This window comes from Cetorhinus maximus, chromosome 17 (genome assembly GCF_964194155.1).
Source record: "Cetorhinus maximus chromosome 17, sCetMax3.hap1.1, whole genome shotgun sequence".
In the NCBI taxonomy this organism is placed as follows: Eukaryota; Metazoa; Chordata; class Chondrichthyes; order Lamniformes; family Cetorhinidae; genus Cetorhinus; species Cetorhinus maximus.
Genome location: NC_135895.1, coordinates 70,350,513 through 70,370,693, shown reverse-complemented (window position 1 = coordinate 70,370,693; position 20,181 = coordinate 70,350,513). Strand labels below are relative to the sequence as shown.

At 43.3% G+C, this 20,181-nt stretch overlaps 1 protein-coding gene across 2 annotated transcripts in view; it reads right to left on the bottom strand.

The window, feature by feature from the left end:
- edem3 (ER degradation enhancer, mannosidase alpha-like 3) overlaps positions 1-20,181 on the bottom strand; it is a 71,563-nt gene that overhangs the window by 33,305 nt on the left and 18,077 nt on the right. For both annotated transcript variants that reach the window (XM_078561426.1, XM_078561427.1), the window contains exons 3-7: positions 9,547-9,647; positions 8,429-8,468; positions 8,226-8,338; positions 7,881-8,034; positions 2,838-2,972 (exon numbers count right to left, since the gene is read on the bottom strand). In XM_078561426.1, coding sequence (XP_078417552.1) covers positions 2,838-2,972; positions 7,881-8,034; positions 8,226-8,338; positions 8,429-8,468; positions 9,547-9,647 — 543 coding nt within the window. The remainder of the gene's footprint in view (positions 1-2,837; positions 2,973-7,880; positions 8,035-8,225; positions 8,339-8,428; positions 8,469-9,546; positions 9,648-20,181) is intronic.

Sequence of the window (20,181 nt, the reverse complement as noted above, 5' to 3'; positions counted from 1 at the left end):
ATGACACAAAACTTGGAAGTGTGGCAAAGAAGAAGATAGTAATAGACTTTAGGGGGACATAGACAGGCTAGTGGAATGGCAGGATACAGGGCAGCTGAAATTCATCAGAGGCAAGTTTGAGGTGATACATGTTAGTAAGAGGAATGAGGAAAATACAAATTAAATGGTACAATTGGGTTACATGAACAGAGATCGGGCAGATGTTGGTACACAAATCTTCGAAGGTGGTAGCACATATTAATAAAGCAGTTAATAAAGCATATGGGATCTTGGGCTTGATAAATAGAGCTATAAGAATCCAAAAGCCATGAAGTTATGCTAAGCTATATAAAACACTAGTTCAGCCCCAGCTATTTGGTTCATTCTGGGATCCACACTTGGGGAAAGGTGTGAAGGCTTTAAGAGGGTGCAGAAGAGATTTATTAGAATGGTTCCAGGGAAGAAGGATTATCATTACATGGGTAGACTGGAGAAGCTGAGGCTGTTCTCCTAAGAGCACAGAAAGTTAAGAATAGATTGGATTGAAGTGTTTAAAACCATGAAGAGTTTAGTTAAAATACAGAGTGCCTGTTGCCAGTGGCTGAAGTGTCGATAATGAGAGAGCATAGATATAAGGTAATTTCTGAAAGAATCAGGGGTAACGAGGAAAGAACCTTATACATTAGGATTTGAAATCCAGTGCCTGATGGGGTGGGAGATACAGATTGTACAGCAGGCTTCAAAAGGGAAATGGACAAATACTTGAAGGAGAAAGCATTATAGGGATATGAGGAAAGAGCCAGGGAGTTGGATTAACTAAATTTCTCTTCAAAAGAAACGATGAGCCAAATAGTTTCCTACTGTATTTTGATATTCTATGATTCTTCTATATCATAAGATTTCTGGCACCTTTATTAAACAGACCAAACAGGTTACTGACATTAGAACCTAGACACATGTTTGGAGCACGTCATAGAGGTCTACAGCACAGAAAAAGGCCCTTCGGCCCATCGAGTCTCCGCCTGTCAAACAACTACCTAACTATTCTAATCCCATTTTCAAGCACTAGGCCCATAGCCTTGTATGCCATGGCATTGCAAGTGCACATTCAAATACTTCTTAAAATGTTATGAGGGTTTCTGCCTCTACCACCCTATCAGGCAGTGAGTTCCAGATTCCCACCACCCTCTGGGTGAAAAAATTCCTCCTCACATCCCCTCTAAACCTCCTACCCCTTACCTTAAATCTATGCCCCCTGGTTATTGATCCCTCCACCAAGGGGAAAAATTCCTTCCTATCTACCATATCTATGACCCTCATAATTTTGTACACCTCAATCATGTCCCCACTCAATCTCCGCTGCTCCAGGGAAAATAACCCCAGTCTATCCAATCTCTCCTCATAGCTAAACTCTCCAGCTCAGGCAACATCCTGGTAAATCTCCTCTGCGCTCTCTCCAGTGCAATCACATCCTTCCTATAACACGAATTCCAGAGTTGCACGCAATACTCTAGATGTGGCCTAACCAACGTTTTATACAGTTTCACCATAACCTCCCTGCTCTTATTCTATGCCTCGGCTAATAAAGGCATTTGCTTTCTGTCCCATTGTCCCATATGCCTTCTTAATCACCTTATCTACCTGTCCCGCTACCTTAAGGGATCGGTGGACTTGCAAACCAAGGTCCCTCTGATCCTCGGTACTTCCCAGGGTCCTACCATTCATCGTGTATTCCTGTGCCTTGTTTGTCCTGCCCAAGTGTATCACCTCACGCTTATCCGGATTAAATTCCATTTGCCACTGATCAGCCCATCTATATCCTCCTGTAATCTAAGGCTATCCTCCTCACTATTCACCACCTCACCAATTTTCGTGTCATCTGCAAACTTACTGATCAACCCTTCTACATTCAAGTCTAAATAGTTTATAAATATCACAAACAGCAAAGGACCCAACACTGATCCCTGTGGAACTCCAATGGGCACAGGCATCCAGTCACAAAAACACCCGTCAACCATCACCCTCTGCTTCCTGCCACTCAGCCAATTCTGGATCCAATTTGCCAAATTGCCTTGGATCCCCTGGGCTCTTACCTTCATTATCAGTCTCCCATGTGGGACCTTATCAAAAGCCTTGCTGAAGTCCAAGTAGACTTCATGTATTTACAGATTTTGTATAGATCATTTTAGTTTCAATTCTGACCTTTACAATTACATATTTACAAATCATTAGTTAGAATACTGTATCCAGTTTTGGGCAACGTACTCAAGTGCTATGGAGCGGGTGCAGAACAAATTCATCTTGACACCGGGCTGACTGGTGCTAGTTATGAGGAGAGACTCTTTTCACTGGAACCGAGAAGGTTAAGATGAGATCTAATACAGGTTTTCAAAGTTATGTGGAGATTCGATAAGGTAAATAGGGAGAAAAAAAAACATCTTCCACTGGTCTAAATCAGTAGTTAGGGAGTATAAGAACATTATCAAAGGGCAAACGGCATGATATGGAGATGTTTTTCATCATATGCAGATGGATGTTAGCATCTGGAATGTCCTGCTAGAAACAGCGACACAGACAGAATCCATTAATAGCATTAAAGAAAAAGAAATAAATATTTGAAAAACAAAGAAAAGTATCTAAGAACTTTGAAAAATGCAGGAGAATGTGATTGTTGATGGCACTTTCACAGAGTTGGTGCAGACATCATGGGCTGAATGATAATCTCCATTTTGGGGTAGTGAAAAACTGATAATGGGGCAGAGTTCATTTACATTCAAATTAGGTACATCCAACTCTGGATTTAGTTCATAGATTCTGAACAATACTAATTTCTTTCTCTCTAGCACAGTACCACCTACCTCAAAAACTGGATCCCCAGAAAGTCTGCTAAGAGCTGCAAATTCCAGAATAAGGGTCCCTGCACAGGCTGTACAGGTGTCTGTCTCTGTACCTGTTTTGGCTTCAGGTCGCCTCAACCCATATTTCAAATTGACCTGTATTTCAATTTTTAAATAAAAATACAGCATTATACAAAGAGTCTCCAAATATTTTACTTTGTACTGCCTTAATTCATAAATTTTTACAAACACTTATACCAAAGGGCCAGTCCCATTAGGCTCAATCAACGATACTTAAATTGCTTTTACAGTTCATCATAAAACAATGTACTCTCGTCAACAATTTGATGAAGAAGTTATTCCATTGTATATTAAAAATGAGAGATTGTAATGCTCAATTTCAAAATGCATTGAAAAATCCTGTTAGATAAAATGAGAAAATTATTTTCAAGTGAATGTTTGGATGCAGCACCAAATTATGCCTGTAGGTAGCACTGTGACTAGTCTTTACAATGCTATAACAGTCATTTAATGTTAGGTCAAAGAACAGTGGCTTTGCACACTCTGTCACTGTTATACTATATGCATTCCCATACCAACAGCATTGGGTAACTTTGCAGTAACATTAAAAAACATATCAGAGTGATTCAAAATGGTTTTGAGTGTTCTACAAATTGAGAATTAAGTAAATTTTAAAACATGGTGAGTTTTTTCCAACCCTACCTCAACGTCAGCAGAATATTTAAGCACAGTCCAATAATGCAGCAATGTGGCCTAACATCCTTTGCTTGTGTCCTTCTTGACTGTCACCCACTGTTATTTTGTGGTAAACTGTAGTTCTATTTCCCCAGGACTGGCAGTAAATGGAAAGTCAAGCAGCAGACCCATGCACAGTGAATCATTTTTCTAGCCCGTGAAAATGACTGTTACTCGTGACCCACTATTTTTGGAAGCTAACAGCCGGGCACCTCTGCCCGCACCAACACCCCTCCATCAGGAGGACTTGGCTATGATAGTCCACCAACCACCTCCTCTTCCAATCCCTCTCCTCCAATTTAGGCTGCCGTATGAACTTGTCAGTAGTACAGCTTGCAAGCCTATGCTAATGGTGTATCTGACCTGCATTGTATACAGCCCAAAACCACCCTGTTGAGATTTTAACAGCTCCTGATTTAGCTGCAACAGCCAATATCTCAGCTCCAGCCAGTCATGTAACATTCATAGCTGCAGAGTGAACTCCAAAGCGCCAGCACAGTGAGGCCTTTATATACATTTTCTTTTAATTCCAGCATCCTTGGCTGGAATTACCGCTCCGGGCCCAAGTCCAGTAGCAGCGACAGGAAGTCACAGGAACTACCACTGCAGAGCCTAGCAGGAAAACCTGCCGAATCGCACAATGCTGCACTGATTAATTATGCAGCCGGAGGTTTCCCAGGGAATCGCACGGTGGGGCAGGCAGGAAGTCGTGCACCCTGCCGTCATATCCAGGCGCCATATTTAAAAGGTGCCTGGACAGCTACTCATTCATCGCGTGTTGGAGTTTGAAGCTGGAGATGGCAGGCAGGAGTCAACAAGCACCAGCCCCAAGGTTCAGCGATGCCTTGCTGGACATAATTCTTCAAGCAGTGGAGGACAGGAGGGATGGAGGAGGATGCTCACCCTGCATAGGAGGAAGTCGCCAGTGTGGTCAATGCCAAATCAACTCATAGGAGGACCGCCCTGCAGTACAGGAAAAGAATGAATGACCTCATCCGCGCCGTCAGGATAAGTGAACCCTCTACTCCACACACTCACCTCACTGAATGGGAACTGGGGCATGGTCCTCAAGGGCAAGGCCACCTTCTATGCTGCCCATGCATTAAAGCCCTTCACAGGGTGCTGCCTCATAGCCCCACAGCAGTCTATGTAGTCTGTAGGTAGGGAGGTGACTGCGGTCACACGGAAGGCACAAATTTGGGGGGGTACTGGTTTGCATAGAGGGCAATTGCAGACGCTGCTGCTGCTATGTTTCTCTCTGTTGTCCTTGTCCTCCTAGCTGCTGGAGTTCGTGGGTCTGCCAAAGTACCCTTGGGGACCAGCAGCAATGTATCTTTCATATGGTGCACAGTTGCCAATGTGTTGGTGTTGGAGATTGGCAACATGTGAACGTCTCCTGCATCACAAGTGCTCGCAAACCATCTTCTATCTTTACGCAGGAGAGGACAGTGCATAACAGGTGCGAGACAGAGAAAAGGCGGGAAGGGGTAGGCCCAATCTCAGCCCTCTCACGTGGAATGAGAGCTGGGCAGCCGAGCTGGCAGAAGAGGCATGTGCCGACGGTAAGGCCGACCTCCCCCAGCCGTCCAGTGGGAAGCATGTTTAATCTCTGCACACAGAAACCTGTGGGTGATGCTCGGTGCAATGTAGGAGGCAACCCATGCTGTCACTCATTCTCTCCTCTTTCCATTACAGTTGCCAGCAGGAATAGGGTGAGGCCAGACCCCGAACCCGAGTCCAGCCCCAGCCCACAGAGGACCAAGGAGGATGGCGATGACAACGAATTCTCACTTGTAGAGCTGTCATGACAGTCACCTGCACCCTCCACCAGCCCAGAGACACAAACCTCAGTGGGTCATACATCTAGTTTAGGCTCAGGCTCACACTCTGGTGGTCACCGCATCGACACGTGTCCACAGCAGGAGGCAGAGACAGCCAATCCACTGGCACTCAGAGGATTGCTGGGGAAGAGACCCATGCTAAGTCCGAATCTGATGATAATCCTCTGGGATCAGTCCTGGACAAGATGCTGGAGATGCAGTGAGAGAAAGGGGAACATCAGGCAGAGGTGTCAGAGGCCCTCAAATAAGTGGTAAATGAGGCAGAGAAGTCAGTCTGCCAGCTCTTTGATTTAGTGGCACTGACATGTGTGCACATTGAGGTCTCCATAGGGAGGATGGCAGATGTCATGGATACCCTGGTCAGCAGAACACCCAGTTTCTGCCGTAGATACGCACAGACCTGCACTCCATCGCTGCAGCCATGGGCAAGCTTTTGCAGCAGTTACACAAGGGGGGTAACGGGGCACCTCAGCTTTCCTCCAGGTGCCCCTTCTCAAGGAGTCAGGGAGGGGACCTTGGGCACCCAAAGGGAAGAGGAGCATCAGGCAGACATCCCTGGGGCCTCCAATTAGGACTCTCCAAAGGTGTCCCAGAGTTCTGAGACCTCTCTGCCTGTGCCCCCATCATCTCCAGCCTCTGGGACCACTGAGAGTGTACCTGCCCCAGAGCAGGAGACCCAAAGAAGGCTGAGACCCGCCAAGCCTCGAGCCTCATGAGGACAGCCACCAAGGCCAAAGACAGCAGGGTATAGTGGTCAATAGGCTGCCTCCATCCCTGCTTCAGATGTCGGGGAAGCAACTGGACGCAGTGGTAAGCCACGTAAAATTAAAAAGTTCTGAGTTCACTCAGGTAGCACCATTGTACAATTAATCATTGTAAATTGTTGTTGTACACCTTGTAAATATACGTTTAGTTTCACTTTACAAAGGTCTGCTGAGTTTTTATTGCTTCTGTTCAAGTTAATCTCTGTGCACCCTTCCAATTCAAGGGGCTGACCCAGGTTGGGTCTATGTCCCCCTGAATCATGCTTGCATATGGAGGCATTGATCTTTGCCAAGGCCCTTGTGAGCCATGTGCAAGACCTCCCATGCACACTGTTCTCTTGCCTTCCACTGCCTAGTTTATAGAAACACCTTTCCATTGTCAGGACAGTATTTCAGGGTTCCCCTTCAGTTGTCCAGTTAGGCTGACCTTCAGCTCCACCCACCCGATGACCCTCTACAAGCCAGCATCTCTTGAGCTGGACATCAAGGAGTGGACAGTGCCCCAGAAGCAGGATGGTGCACGTTTCCTTTCAATCAATCTCTAACACTTTCTACCCTCCACCTATAACCCATCACCATTACACCGGTGGGGGAGGGGGTCAACCTTCACCCTCCTAACTGTCACCCTTGAACCCATCTCCAAAACCCTGCAGCCCATCACTGTCAGCGTTTACATGCCCTCCCTCCCCGACGAGCCCACCACAGTCATGGACCCCATGCCCACTCTTATCCTGCCCACCCCTAGGATCCATGTCCATTTCCAAGTCCAGCAACCCAAATCAGCCCTCCACCTGTCATCGACGGACCCTCACCCTGTCGCATCCCACTGCCCCCTTTAACTGTTACCTTTAACTTTTACTGTTCTCTCCTACCACCAGTGCCCTTGGTTTGCCCCCCCAGGATTCCATGATTGACACTACCAAACCCCCTCCTCCCCTACCTCACAGTCCCCTGCTGTGCACCCTCCCCCAACCCTACCTTATGTCTGCCCTCTCCCTCCACCCACCCACTTGTCATGCACCTTCCACCTGCTCTAGCCAGCCTTCCCAGTAAATCTCAACATGTGCACTTCACGTTGGTCCAGTTGTGTTTTGGACCTGTGTGAACTCCCACTGGCAGGGTGGATGATTGGGCAGGGGTTACAATTGCAGTCGGGTGGTAATTTGAATCCCATTAATAATGTGGCAAATGGCTTCTCGATGGCCTTTGGCAGGAATGGCGACCCGCCATTCTATAGCCATGATGGTTGGGACTGGAAGCTCCCGCTGTCATTTCCTGTCGTTGGGAGACCAGTCTTTTCACTCGCATCGTATTCTCCGGCCCCACCCACCACGAACCCCGCCGCTGGTGGGTGGGGAAGATTCTGCCCCTCATCGCAGGAAGCAATATTTTTCTGTTGCAACTACCAGAGAGGGACTCCCTCTTTTTTGTTCTTCCTTTCCTGCCTCCCTTCTACATTATTGCCATAATCGCATTCATTCCTTCACATGCCTCCTCTCCTGTCCCCATTTCTCTGTCCTCCCTTCCTCATTATCCTATCCTCCACAAATATTCTACCTTTTTCTGGTCGCTATCAATGGAGTCACCCCTCAGTCTTGGTCCCCACCCTCTAGTCCTGTTTGACCTGAAGGCTGTGTACCATATGGGAGATCACCTACTATTTATATATTGTTGAATTGTATTAAATGAAGTGCATTACTCACCCTGGGGTAGGGAAGTCCACTGGTAGTGTTGAACGCTGGCAGTAACCTGTACCCAAGTTCCTTTGCCATGTCGAGGAGCTCATCATTATACCATTGCATCTGCTCACCTTGATCTTTCAGTATAAGAGCCATAGTGTGGCCTCCCAGCAAACCCCTAATGGATAAAATATCCAACTGGCTTTTTTCATGCAATTCAATTCTTGCTTTTGCATTATGATCTAAGGTTTGTTTTTACTATTACTTTTACAAATTTGCTTTCATACTGCTTTCTAAATATGCTGAGTTCTACAGAAGAAATATAGTATAAATAAAATAAATTTCAATTGTACCTTTTTTAAAACTTACCCGAGCACCCTAATATTGGTCTCAAAGACGGAGACTACAATATCATTATCCAAGTGAACATCATTTATAACCTTCTTCACAGCAACTTCAAATTCTTCTATTTGATTCAGCAGCTACAACAAAAAAGCATATGATTTAGTGACTATTTCTAACTGTTTGTCCTCCAGTACATTTGAAATATGAGCAAAGTAGTTTTCACTTACTGCAAGGGTGTCCAGAGTATCAACTAAAGTCAAAGAAAATCTGAAAGAAAGAGTAGTTACAGTTGATCCAAGAAGGAACAAGATAGTTTTAGATACACGTGACTGCATGCACATCCACATATGTTGAACCCAATATCCATTTAATCCATTTTTGTATATTATTTTAAATTCTGATGGCAGCTTTCCAGTTATACAAAAATCACCCAAGAAAATGGTCATACACTATGTCTGTTCATTATTCAGGATTAGCAGTGGAACAGATGTTCTTGACTACAGGTTTGTATTTTACATGGTAAAATACACTGAATCGTGGATTGTGATTTCCAAATCTCCAGCAAGATTCAGGTACAAATGAACAGAGCACGCAGCATGCACACTCCGCCGGGTTGTACCAGGCACTGAGCTATTTAAAGCTTCCTGCCCTCATCCCTACCCTGCCAAGCTTAGGGAAACTGCATGTACCTAGATAAACTTACAAAATCTTTCTTCTGTTGATAAAATTTTTATATTTTAGGTCACCAATAACATAAATTAATTACATCTTCTCTTCTATGTCTCAACCAGAACTGCTTAGAATTTTGAGACAATTGTTGCTAGGATGAGAATTGTTTTCAGATTCTATATGCACAGTGTTACATTTTTGATTACGATCTTGGTAATTTAGTGTAAACTGAGTTTTAGGTGTTATAACTGCTGCATATTAAAATGCATCCTGAAGAAACCATTGTGTACTGGTGGAGGCTTGGATTCCACTAATATCCATGTAGCTTTTGTTGTGGTATAAACCAAAGAGAGAGTTCAGAATACTCTTTGCATCACCTGACTCCTGCAGATCAGCTGGCAAAAGCCTATTAATTTTAAGAATGCTCCTGAAATGAGGAATAAAAGTTGTGGATTAAGGAGCCTGAAAACTGAACTCCATCAAGTTAAATAGGTGCCAACTGCTTGACTTACTGTATTTCCAAAATAACTTTAATTAATTAATTACAGCATTCAAAATATATCAACTGCAAAATTCTGCTTTAATCTAAACTTTGGACTTGCATTCCACATTTTTTTCAGTTTATGCAAGAACAGTGCTGAGATTAGCAGTGAGAGTTACAAGAAATAACACTAACTTGCCAAGCGCATCATCCACGTCACCACGACTAGGTTCCAGACCACGCACACGACCACGACATGTCAGAGGCATTAGTTCATCAGCTGGATAAGCATGTTCCTGCACAAATCCAAAAGCTAAAGTCAATCTTATTCACTTTGAAAATTGAACTCAGTATGAGGAAAAAGGTATTCAAGTACTTCTGTTCAAACCATACAATTTGAGCCTGCATCCGTTAAACTTTACAAAGACTGAATAAATCCCCCATTCTGTCACAAGTTGTACCTGTACATAAATAGGTCATACACTGAATCTCTCAAAGCGTCCGTCAATTCAATTTGTACAATGCATAGACCCAACAGTTAAAAGTGACAGTCACCATTTCAAACTCCTTAGACAAAATATTTCATTGGGGTATTCTGATCTCTTTTGATTGGGATTTGCATGTAAACCTGCTATTGCAGTTATCTTTTTGTCCAAACTTACGTGAGAGCTTTGCATTACAACAGTGAAGCAAGTCTTTGGCAGCAATTTATCACAAACCTAACTGATCAGAGAAGCAACAATTACTGTAAAAAAGAAAACATATAATGAACTTTACATTGTATTGAAAGTTTTGTATGTGGGAATAGGACAGGATCGTGACAGGGCAAAGTCCTGACTTTCTTGGGAAGGAGTCAAACACTTAATGTCTAAATTCACACATGAAGAATAGCTATTTGATGAGGTACTAGAGAACTATACTGACACTTTGCAAATGCAACCCAGATGTAGCCAGAATATTCAGAAGGGAAAACATTGGAAAAATAGAAGCTCTTCTTCTTTCTAAATAGGAAGACATTTCACTAAAAGGCCCATTGTTGTAAATATCTAATTTTATGATCCAAGTGTCTTAGGAGTATAACTTTTAGTTTGAGGATTGAAATTTTTATATTTAAGATAAATTAAAACACCTAGTTTGAGAAGCTGGTAAAGAGACCTAAAGTAATTAATTGCAAATGAAAGGGTGGCCTTTGTTTATTTAATAAAGATCAGAGGTGCAAGTTTGAAAACAGTAAATCAGTGCTTCCTCTCTGAGCTTCTTGACAAGTCAGTGAGTTTGCAGATGCTTCAGTCAGGGTTTACCATGAAGGGATGGTTTGAAGTTAGAAATTTAAACTAATTATCTCCATCTGGAACATCCCAGGTGTGCCATGTTGGGGCGGGGATAGATTGCAGAGAGGTTTTTCTTGGTTTTGGGTTTTATCTGTGTGAAGTAGTACAAGTTTAAGTCTGAAGATTGGGATTGTTTTAAAAGTCAGCAAAAGGCCAAAGAGTTGATAAAAAGAGAAAATTAGAATGAGGGAAAACTAGCCAAGAATATAAGAACAGACTGCGAGAGCTTTTACAAGAATAGAAAAAGGAGACTAGCTAAAGTAAACATAACCCCTTAGAGGCAGAAACAGGAGAAGGAAGTCTTAACAATGCACTTAGAAAAGCATTGTATGATCAGATGAAGTTAACATGGTTTTATGGAAGTGAAATTGTGTTTAAAAAATTTATTCGAGCTTTTTGAGGATGTAGCTAGTAGGCTAGATAAAGGGGAACCAGTAGATGTAGTATACTTGGATTTCCAAAAGACATTCATACAGTGTCGCACAAAAGGTTAATATGCAAGATAAGGATAAGGAGTTGGGTGTAATATATTATTGTGGAGAAAGGGTTGTTTAAAAGACAGGAAGCAAAGAGCAGGGATAAATGGCAAGTTGGCAATCTGTAACAAGTGGTATGCCACAATGATCGCTTCTCAGGTCTCAGCTATTTCTAATCTCTATTAATAACTTAGATGAAGAGACAGGGAGTAACATATAAAAGTTAACTGACTATACAAAGCTAGGTGAGAATGCAAGCTTTGAGGAAGACAAAAAGAGGCTACAAACAGATGAAGAGGTTAAGTGAGTGGGCAACAAGGTGGCAGATAATGTGGGTAAGTGTGAGGTTATTCACTTCTTTGTAAGAATAGAAAAGCAGAATCTTTCTCAAGAAGGCTTAAAACTCATTAATGTTGATGATCAGAAGGAATTGGGTGTACTAGTACAATGAACAGATAAAGATAGCATGCAGGTACAGCAAGTAATTAGGAAGGCACATGGCATGTTGGCCTTTACTGTAAGGGGATTGCAGTACAAGAATAAAGAAGACTTGCTACAATTGTACAGGGTTTTGGCGAGACCACACCTGGAGTACTGCACGTAGTTTTGGTTCCATATTGAAGGAAGGGTATACTTGCATTGGAGGAGCAACAACAAAGATTCACGAGATTGGTCCCTGGAAGAGAGTTGACCTATAATGGGAGGCTGAGTAAATTGGGTCTATATTCTCTGGAGTTCAGAAGAATCAGGTGATCTAACTGAAACATACAAGATTCTGAAGGAGCTTGACAGAGTAGACACATATATTGTTTCCCTTGTCTGGAGAATCTAGAACAGGAGGGCACAATCTCAGGATAACAGGCCAAGCATTTAGGTTGAGGCAGACAGATTTTTGATTTCACAGGAAATCAAGAGATGTCGGGAGTACGCAGGAAAGTGGAGTTGAAACCGTAAATCAGCTCTGATCGTATTGAATGGCAGAGCGAGCTTGACAGGCTGTATGGTCTACTCCTGCTCCTATTTCTTAAGTTCTTGGATAGTAAGAGACAAGATTAAGAAATCAGGTATACACAAGTACTGCTGGAAGTTACCAAGCTAAACCCATGTAGTATACCAGCACAGAGCACTGGCAAGCTTCTTGCTGCTTTTTGAGTCAGAACTACCCTATGCATTAAGGTTCTGGTTTGCAGGATAATTCGGAGTCGAAAGAATCCTCCAGTGACAGGTTTGCCTCTACGACTTCTGATGAGACAACTGCCTAGTCAAATAACAATGCCCTGGGACACTGCAACAAAATGTTGATTCAACACCAATCGGCTACCACAGGTATGCCATCTTGTAACTGATTCAGTCTCAAAGACGTCTTACTGAGTTCTAATTGCTAGCCGAGAAGGATAACACAGACTGCCAGCACAGATTCCCATGACATAACTACATCCCCAGACATTATCACTTCTGTGCGCTGTGTAGTTAATCAGACTCATTTTGTAAAGGTTGTACCATGCTGGTGGTCCTCCATTTGTCATTTTGACTAGTTGCAATGTTCACATGCTTTCCTAGCCCTCTTGATTATATTTAATTGGCAAACAACTCAAACAGATGAACTCTTGATTATAAAAGCAAAAAACTGCGGATCCTGGAAATCCAAAACAAAAACAAAAATACCTGGAAAAACTCAGCAGGTCTGGCAGCATCTGTGGAGAGGAGCACAGTTAACATTTCGAGTCCGAATGACCCTTCAACAGAACAGAACTCTTGATTATCTATTTACACTGCAACCTTCTGCAGCAATATTATACATTAGAGTTGATGCAAATTGGAGCAGTATTTGCTCTGGATCATGGTTTTACTCCCTTGCATTACTAGAATATTTAATGATCTGAATAAAATAATGGACATGAAAGTTGTCTTGTACCTCCCCATGTTGTACTGAACTTTCAATTGGTAATATACATAGAATTTGTGCACGCTGGATTTCCAGCTGGAAGGCAGACAGAAAGAAATTTAGCACTGGTAAACCATGCTGACAATCAAAAGTATCAGTTAACTATTCAAGCAGACAATAAGTTAGTGCCCTTGGCACTAAATACATCTAGTATTTTGTTTCAAAAGGAATTACATTTTTCAAATACTCTATAAGCCAACTTTTTGCAATGCTATCCAAAAAGCACATTTAGCCAAGTTTTACCTAAAGCAAAATATTTTAAATTGTTCTCTACCAACAGAGGATGCTGTGAGCATTACAAATGTGTTAAACTGAGAAGCTGCTGGAAGCCTGTGTCCATGTTTACTTATTAAAATTCAACTTACCGATGTGCAAGTCAAACCCCAAATACACATTTCTTTATCCTTGACAAATATTTAAGAATGATGCTTGCATTTTTGTAAGACTTGTACACTGTACTTTACAAGTGATAGAAAAGGCAAAAATATAACAAATTCCTTCTTTTAAATAAACTAGTTAGGCATCTTTGGAATTTTAAAAAAGTCAATTCAGAATGTAGTGCCTTTTACAATAGCTTAAAATTCCTATTACAGAACTGTGACCTGTTCATCCAGTTGCTCATATCCTGCTTTACCAAGGAGTGACAAAGTGAGCTTAGTAACAAAGCAAAACATGGGAATTGAGGGCTAAAATAAACACTCTGCTGCCTATCCAACATAGAACAATCAGAGCTAATGGTAGAGTTCCGGTTGTTTGTTATTAGGGCAAGTGCATGTTTGCATTATTCAAGTTTATAACCATCCTAAAAACATCATAAAAGCTACAGCAATAGATAATGACTAGGCTGAGAACAAGAAAGACAATAACGTAGAGAACGTATAATGATCTGGGGGACAGGGATGCACATTGGATCAGTTAACGTGAAGACAATGTCAATGTCCTTGTTCTTCCTTTCAGCACCAGTGGAGCAGGACCGAGAGAAGCAGCAGGGGCGCCCCCTCACACCTGAGGGCCCTGAGGTCTCGGATTCACCAGCGTCACACCATCTCTGCCAGGCAGGCACCAGCACAGATATTAGCACCTTGGTGGGAATTAGAACATCGGCTAGTGTCCCGGGGCACAGCGGTGAAGGCACTTCACAGTCACTGGAGGAGCTGGCAGAGACAGAGTGCTCATGGCGCCAGCAGTTGGAGGACTGCAGGGAACCAGGCACATGCTCAGTCGGTGCCTGATGATGTGCCTCTGAAGTCGTCTGCGATGCAGCAAACACAGGAAATGCGGCAGGGTGTGTGGGAGCATCTGGTGGAGATACATGAGGCTATGCTTGGCTTGGTGTCAGTGGTGGAAGAGTCTACCGCGGACTATCGCCAAAGCAATGAGCCTCATGGCCGAGCATCCTCCATGGAGGGAGTGGCGACTCTCATGGAGAGGTTCCTCCAGGAAGCCCATCAGGGTTTCCTGGGGATGCGCTCGGACCAGCAAGCCCTCACATCGGCATTGACCTCAGTTGGACAGTGTCAGTGTGGAAGATGGTCTGGGCACCAAGTTTCCCAGCTCGGTGTCCATCCATCCACGGTGAGCAGAAAGGTCCGAAGCGACCTCAAGTCGGCGCAGCAGCTGCCTGTCATCTCTACAGGCTCCTCTCAGGGCGCTCCAGATGAGGGCGGCAGCTCCCCAACCTCTCTGCCAGTGACTGTTGCATCCAATGAGGCTGCGACGACTGGGGAGATGCCAGCTGCAGAACTGGCAGCTCCCTCCCAGGCGGGGCCAGCACAGGCTCCACAGGCCAGAGGACAGCTGCCAAGGTCATCGAAGTCAACAGGACAGTAGGTAAGCAGGCTGTCTCAGATGACACTCCGTGAGGGGGCAGTACCAAGACGTAGCACCCAAAAACATGAACATAAGGCACCTTAGGCACAACGCAGGTTTAATCACTGGTGCTTTTGTGTTGGCCCACAATGACATCTTTGTGAGTTGGTGTGATGTTTAACACCTTTGTTATTTTGTTTTATTAAGCTCCTTTTGTTATAATATTAAATTCAGACATGTCACCATGGCTGAGGGTGCCTCATTTCTTCTGCAGGTGGATGGTTACCTATAACATTATGAGTTATTTGTGGGACATTCAGCTTTATTAACAAGGCCCTTAGTTAATGTTCCTATCCAGGCAGATTTTGCACTTGGGTATCGAGTATGGAGCCTGCAGCCCAGGCTTTTCCTGGAGGTCCATATGTGGTGTGCTAGCTGAAGGTTTGTTGGATTAAAGCCTCCCGAGTGTCCCTGCCTCCCTGGAGTATGCCCGGGTCAGTGTGTACTCCCTCAGCATTTCCCTGTACGTGCTCATCCTTGGACTCACTGCTAGACTCAACGTGTGCAGCCAGAGTCAATGCGTCTACATCTTCGTCATCCACTGTGCATTTAAAAATCTTCTTAAAAAAAGAAAAATCTTTTCCCACCTATTTCCATTATTTTTAAATGTATTTCCATCCATTGTTTTATCTCTACCTTTTAGCCTTTTTTGATTCCTTCACCTCACCCCACCCCCACTAGGGCTATCTGTATCTTGCTTGTCCTGCTTTCTACCCTTAATTAGCACATTCCTTAGATAATATCACCACCTTCAACACCTCTGTCCTTTTGTCTGTGACATCTTTTGGTTATCTCCATCTATCACTGGCTCTACTTGTCCCACCCCCCCTTAAACCAGCTAATATTTCACCACTCTTAACTGTGCTGCTCTCCGCAAATGCTGCCAGACCTTCTGAGTTTTTCCAGGTATTTTTGTTTTTGTTATAAATTTTAAGTTTAAGTTCAGCTCAATTGTAACAATCTTACCTCTGAATCAGAAGCTTGTTGGTTCAAGCTCCACTACTGGACATGAGTTCAGGGCATGAACAAAGTAGGCTAATTCTTCAGTACAGTTCTGATTAAGTGCTACATTAGCAGAGGTGCTAACCTTTGGGTGAGATGTCAAACCAATGCCCATCTCCCTGACCAGGTGGCATAAAAGATCCCCAGGCGCAATTTAATGAAAAACTGAGCAGTTAGCTCTGTGTCATAGCCAACATTTACCCCTCAACCAAATAGTCATTCAGCTCATTTATTATTTTTGGGACCTCACTGTATGTAAATTAGATGGGGCATTTGCCTACATAGCAACAGTGACTGCACTTCAAAAAGTAATTAATTACCAGCGAAGCACCTTACGATGTTAGAGGATAGAAAGGCACGATTTAAATACAAATTCATTTCTTGTTTCGTTCAGAGCCTAGTGGACCACCTTGACCTCGCTAATTTTAAAAAGAAGCCTTTTATAATACTAGAATTTTCACCAGCAGTTGGAGGTTGGCCAACAGCTTTGCTTCTGCCTTGACCAAATATGACTAGGCAATATAATTGCGCTTTCTACTCACAATTTCTCTAAAAGTATTAAATTAAACCATCATACTACTAGTGTCATAATATACAATTGACCACAATAACAACTTGTAAAATTATAGCCTTCTACACAAGCAGTAGCAGTCAGAACCTATTTATTCATCAGTCTCTAGTTCTACAGCCTCACTTGCTACCCTTGTAAATTTTCTGAACCAGTTCAGTGCTTCAGTATGCTGACTTTGGCTCATTGAAAATGCACAGTGCAAAAATTACCAATCCAGAACAAGGAAACTGTGCATGATTAAACATGGCACACTTTATAGACATAAAAGTATTTTGGTAAAATTTTCCCCATCTTTAATTATCAAATTGTTTTCTAATAAATAAAATCTTTCAAATTCCAAAACATTAGCTTTTACTACCATAACTGCAGCAACAAGGTTGCTGTGATACTGCGCTACTGGTTTGAGATTGGTAGGCCAGGATTTCCCGGTCGGCGAGCGGGGGGCGGGGCACGCTTGCTGACGCGTAAAATGACGCGGGATGATTTCGGGCAGAACTCCCAACGTCATCTCGCCTCATTTCATTTTTCAGGTAGGCTGGGGCTCAGCCGAGTCAGCTGTGCGCCCGCCGACCAGTCAATGGCCTATTGAGGCCATTGACAAAAGTACTTAACGTAATTAGTGGACCTGCCCGTCCAACCTTAAGGTTGGCGGGCAGGCTGGAAGCCCTGGCGGGCATTGGAAAAAGCATGAAACCTCATCCACAGGCGGGATCAGGTTTCATGTCGGTTGTTAAAAATTTAATTAAAGTGTAACTAAAAGTGATGGACATGTCCTAACTCATGTGACATGCCACGAGGGGACATGTCAGGGAAATTTTTTTTTCTCTATTTTTAACATTTTTAAATTTGGAGCCGATCTCCCTGAGGCAGCACTGCTAAGTGCTTTAGCACGCATGCACGAAAGAGTGCACTCTCGGCTCAGGGAATCCCCCCCGCCCGCACAGGGAGCGCATAGTGCTTCCTTGCGGGCGTGCACGTAAAATGGCGGCACGCCCCAGATCAGGGGCGCGCCGATCGGAGGCGCGCCTCCACGCACCCGCTCCTGAACTTCCCCCCCCGACAGGGGGGAAAATTCTGCGCGTAATTACAGAGAGGAAATGTTCTGAAATGCTTTAAGGTTGCAAGTAGCAGAATGCGTGCACTCAAAATAGTCAAATCTCTGCTTAAGTTTCAACAGTGCCTTGGAGATTGTTATAGAGTTGATCTTCAGGCAATTTTTCTTTTTGGAAACATTTAACTTTATTTACAAGACAGCAGTCACAATTACACACATCCATCAAACTCTATGCCTAAATACCTCTGCTGCAGGGGTTCCCCACGTTGCTAACACATTGGTTTACACAGGTGATGTGATTTTACAGCACAGGATTATTTTTAAAGCTACAGTCCAACATTTCCCAAAACTATAATTACCACATTCCTCCCCCTTTAACTTTTCTGTACATTTTGTATTTACAAGGATATTTATCTCATGACATTACAATATTTACAAAGGTCATGAATTACAAGTGGTTTACTGATCCATGTGGAACATCGCAGCTCCACGACTTCAGATTCTTTTGTTGGAAACACATTCTCTGGAACCACATTAACATCAGGTACCTCATGAGGCACATGCAGTTCAGTGTGTTCTGCACCGACAGAGACATCAGGCATGTCTGTCCTTGGTCGAGCATCATCAACAAGAACTACTGGTTTAGTAATGGTTACAGCTGGAACAACATCTCATTGGGTTCACACTCTTTTTCTTAAATAATCCACATGCTTACAGGTGATCCAGTCCTCCACTTCCACATGGTACAACAATGGTCCAGTCATTGAGCTTATTTGACCAGGTAACCACTTTAGTCCTCCACCGAAATTCTTTACATATATTGCTTCTCCAACAGTAACTTGTCTCTCACAACTATGCAAACCTTGAGTCGCTTTTTGGTTTCCTTGACTATTCTCCATCTTCCCCTCCAAACTGGGAACTATTAGGCTCAGTTTTGTCTGAAGACAGGGCCTCATCAGTAATTCTGCATTTTCTTTCTACATGTCTTCTTTTTACAACAGAATTTAGTCTCGGCCTTCTTTTTGACTTCACTGTTGGCCAGACTTCTCTCAGATGCAATTTCAACTTGTCCTAGTTCAGTAGTTGAGCTACCCAAGACTGCTCGCATCTTGGAAGGTTCTGACTTTTCCTTTCAAAGCCTCCTTAGCTTCATTTAGCTGATTCTTCAGCACTGCTGTCTGCTTCTTGTATCTGTTGGCTTCCTCCAGGAAACTTGAACATTGCTGCGTCTTCTCTGCCAACTGGTTCTTCAGTTTGTTCAGAGAGGTGTTGAATTCTTCCCGTTTCTCTTCGTACTTTTCCAGAGGCACAAGCTTTGACCTAAGGGAATCTCGGAGTATGTGAAGGTCTTTCAACAGGTTTTCCCTTTCTTTGTGAAGGTTACTCACTTCATCTTGAACTCTGTCATTCAGCAGAGTCTCCTTGGCTTTCTTCTGCTATTCTTTCATGTCGTTGTTTAAGCAGTCTTCCTTTCTTCAGGTTGTTGAATCCTTCCACATTTCTTTTTCATTCTGTTGCAGTCCTTGGACTCTCCAGGCTCTTTCTGAAGTACCTTGCCTTGTTCCTTTTTCAAGACAGGAATTCTTCCAGCTTCCTTTTGAAATCTCACTAGCCAATCAAGGTTAATTTCCCTTAACCAATTTCAACCTAGAAGGCTTGGTCCTCTGCCTTTTAAGACCATCACTGGTAGATATGCCGATTGGTTTCCATAATCAACAGTTGCTCTGGTGATACCTTTTACCTGGATTTCTTTGCCTGTGTACGTTTTCAACTCGGCAGATGTTTGTTCCAAATTTAATTGTTGAGCACCTTTATTTAAATATCTGAAAGTGTGTTCTCCTATTACAGTGGTGGAAGCACCCGTGTCTACTTCCATTTTTAATGGTTTACCATTCACTTGCACTATAACAAATATTGGCTGTCTTCCCAACTTTCATGTTGAATAGTGAATAAATGTCAGAATTGGTGGTTTCAGGCTCTTCTACGCTATAGACTTCGTTGGACTTCATTTGTTATTTGGAGGCCTGTTTAAATCTCACTTTGCACTGTCCACTTCTGTGACAAAAATAACATTCTACTTTTTTAAAATTGCCAATTGCTAGAAGAATGATTGTTTCCACGTCACTGAAAGTTATTTTTCGATTTAGTTGCTAAGCTGCTTCCTCTCATTTTTCAGTTAGAGGTGGCTGTTTCCCGCCTCGCGGTGGAGCCCTAGCTTTTCGTGCACTTTCGGCTGACTGTTCCCGCCTGATTTGGCATAGGGTGCCATTTTGCGCTCCTTGAATTGCTTGTGAATCCCTTACAACGCTTTCCATCGCCAGTGCTATTTCTAACGCTTTCTTAAAATCAAGATTCACCTCAACCAACAATCTTCATCGAATAGTGTCTTCCTGCACACCACATACTAAGCAATCTCTGAGCATGTCATTCAGGGTTTCACCGAAATCACAATATTCCGTTAATTGTTTTAATTTCGCCATGTAGGTAACTATTGTGTCACGTGGGGCTCTATTCCGTGAATTGAACCCGAACCTCTGCATTGTGACTGAGGGCTTGGGTTGAAAATGTCCCTTAACAAGGTC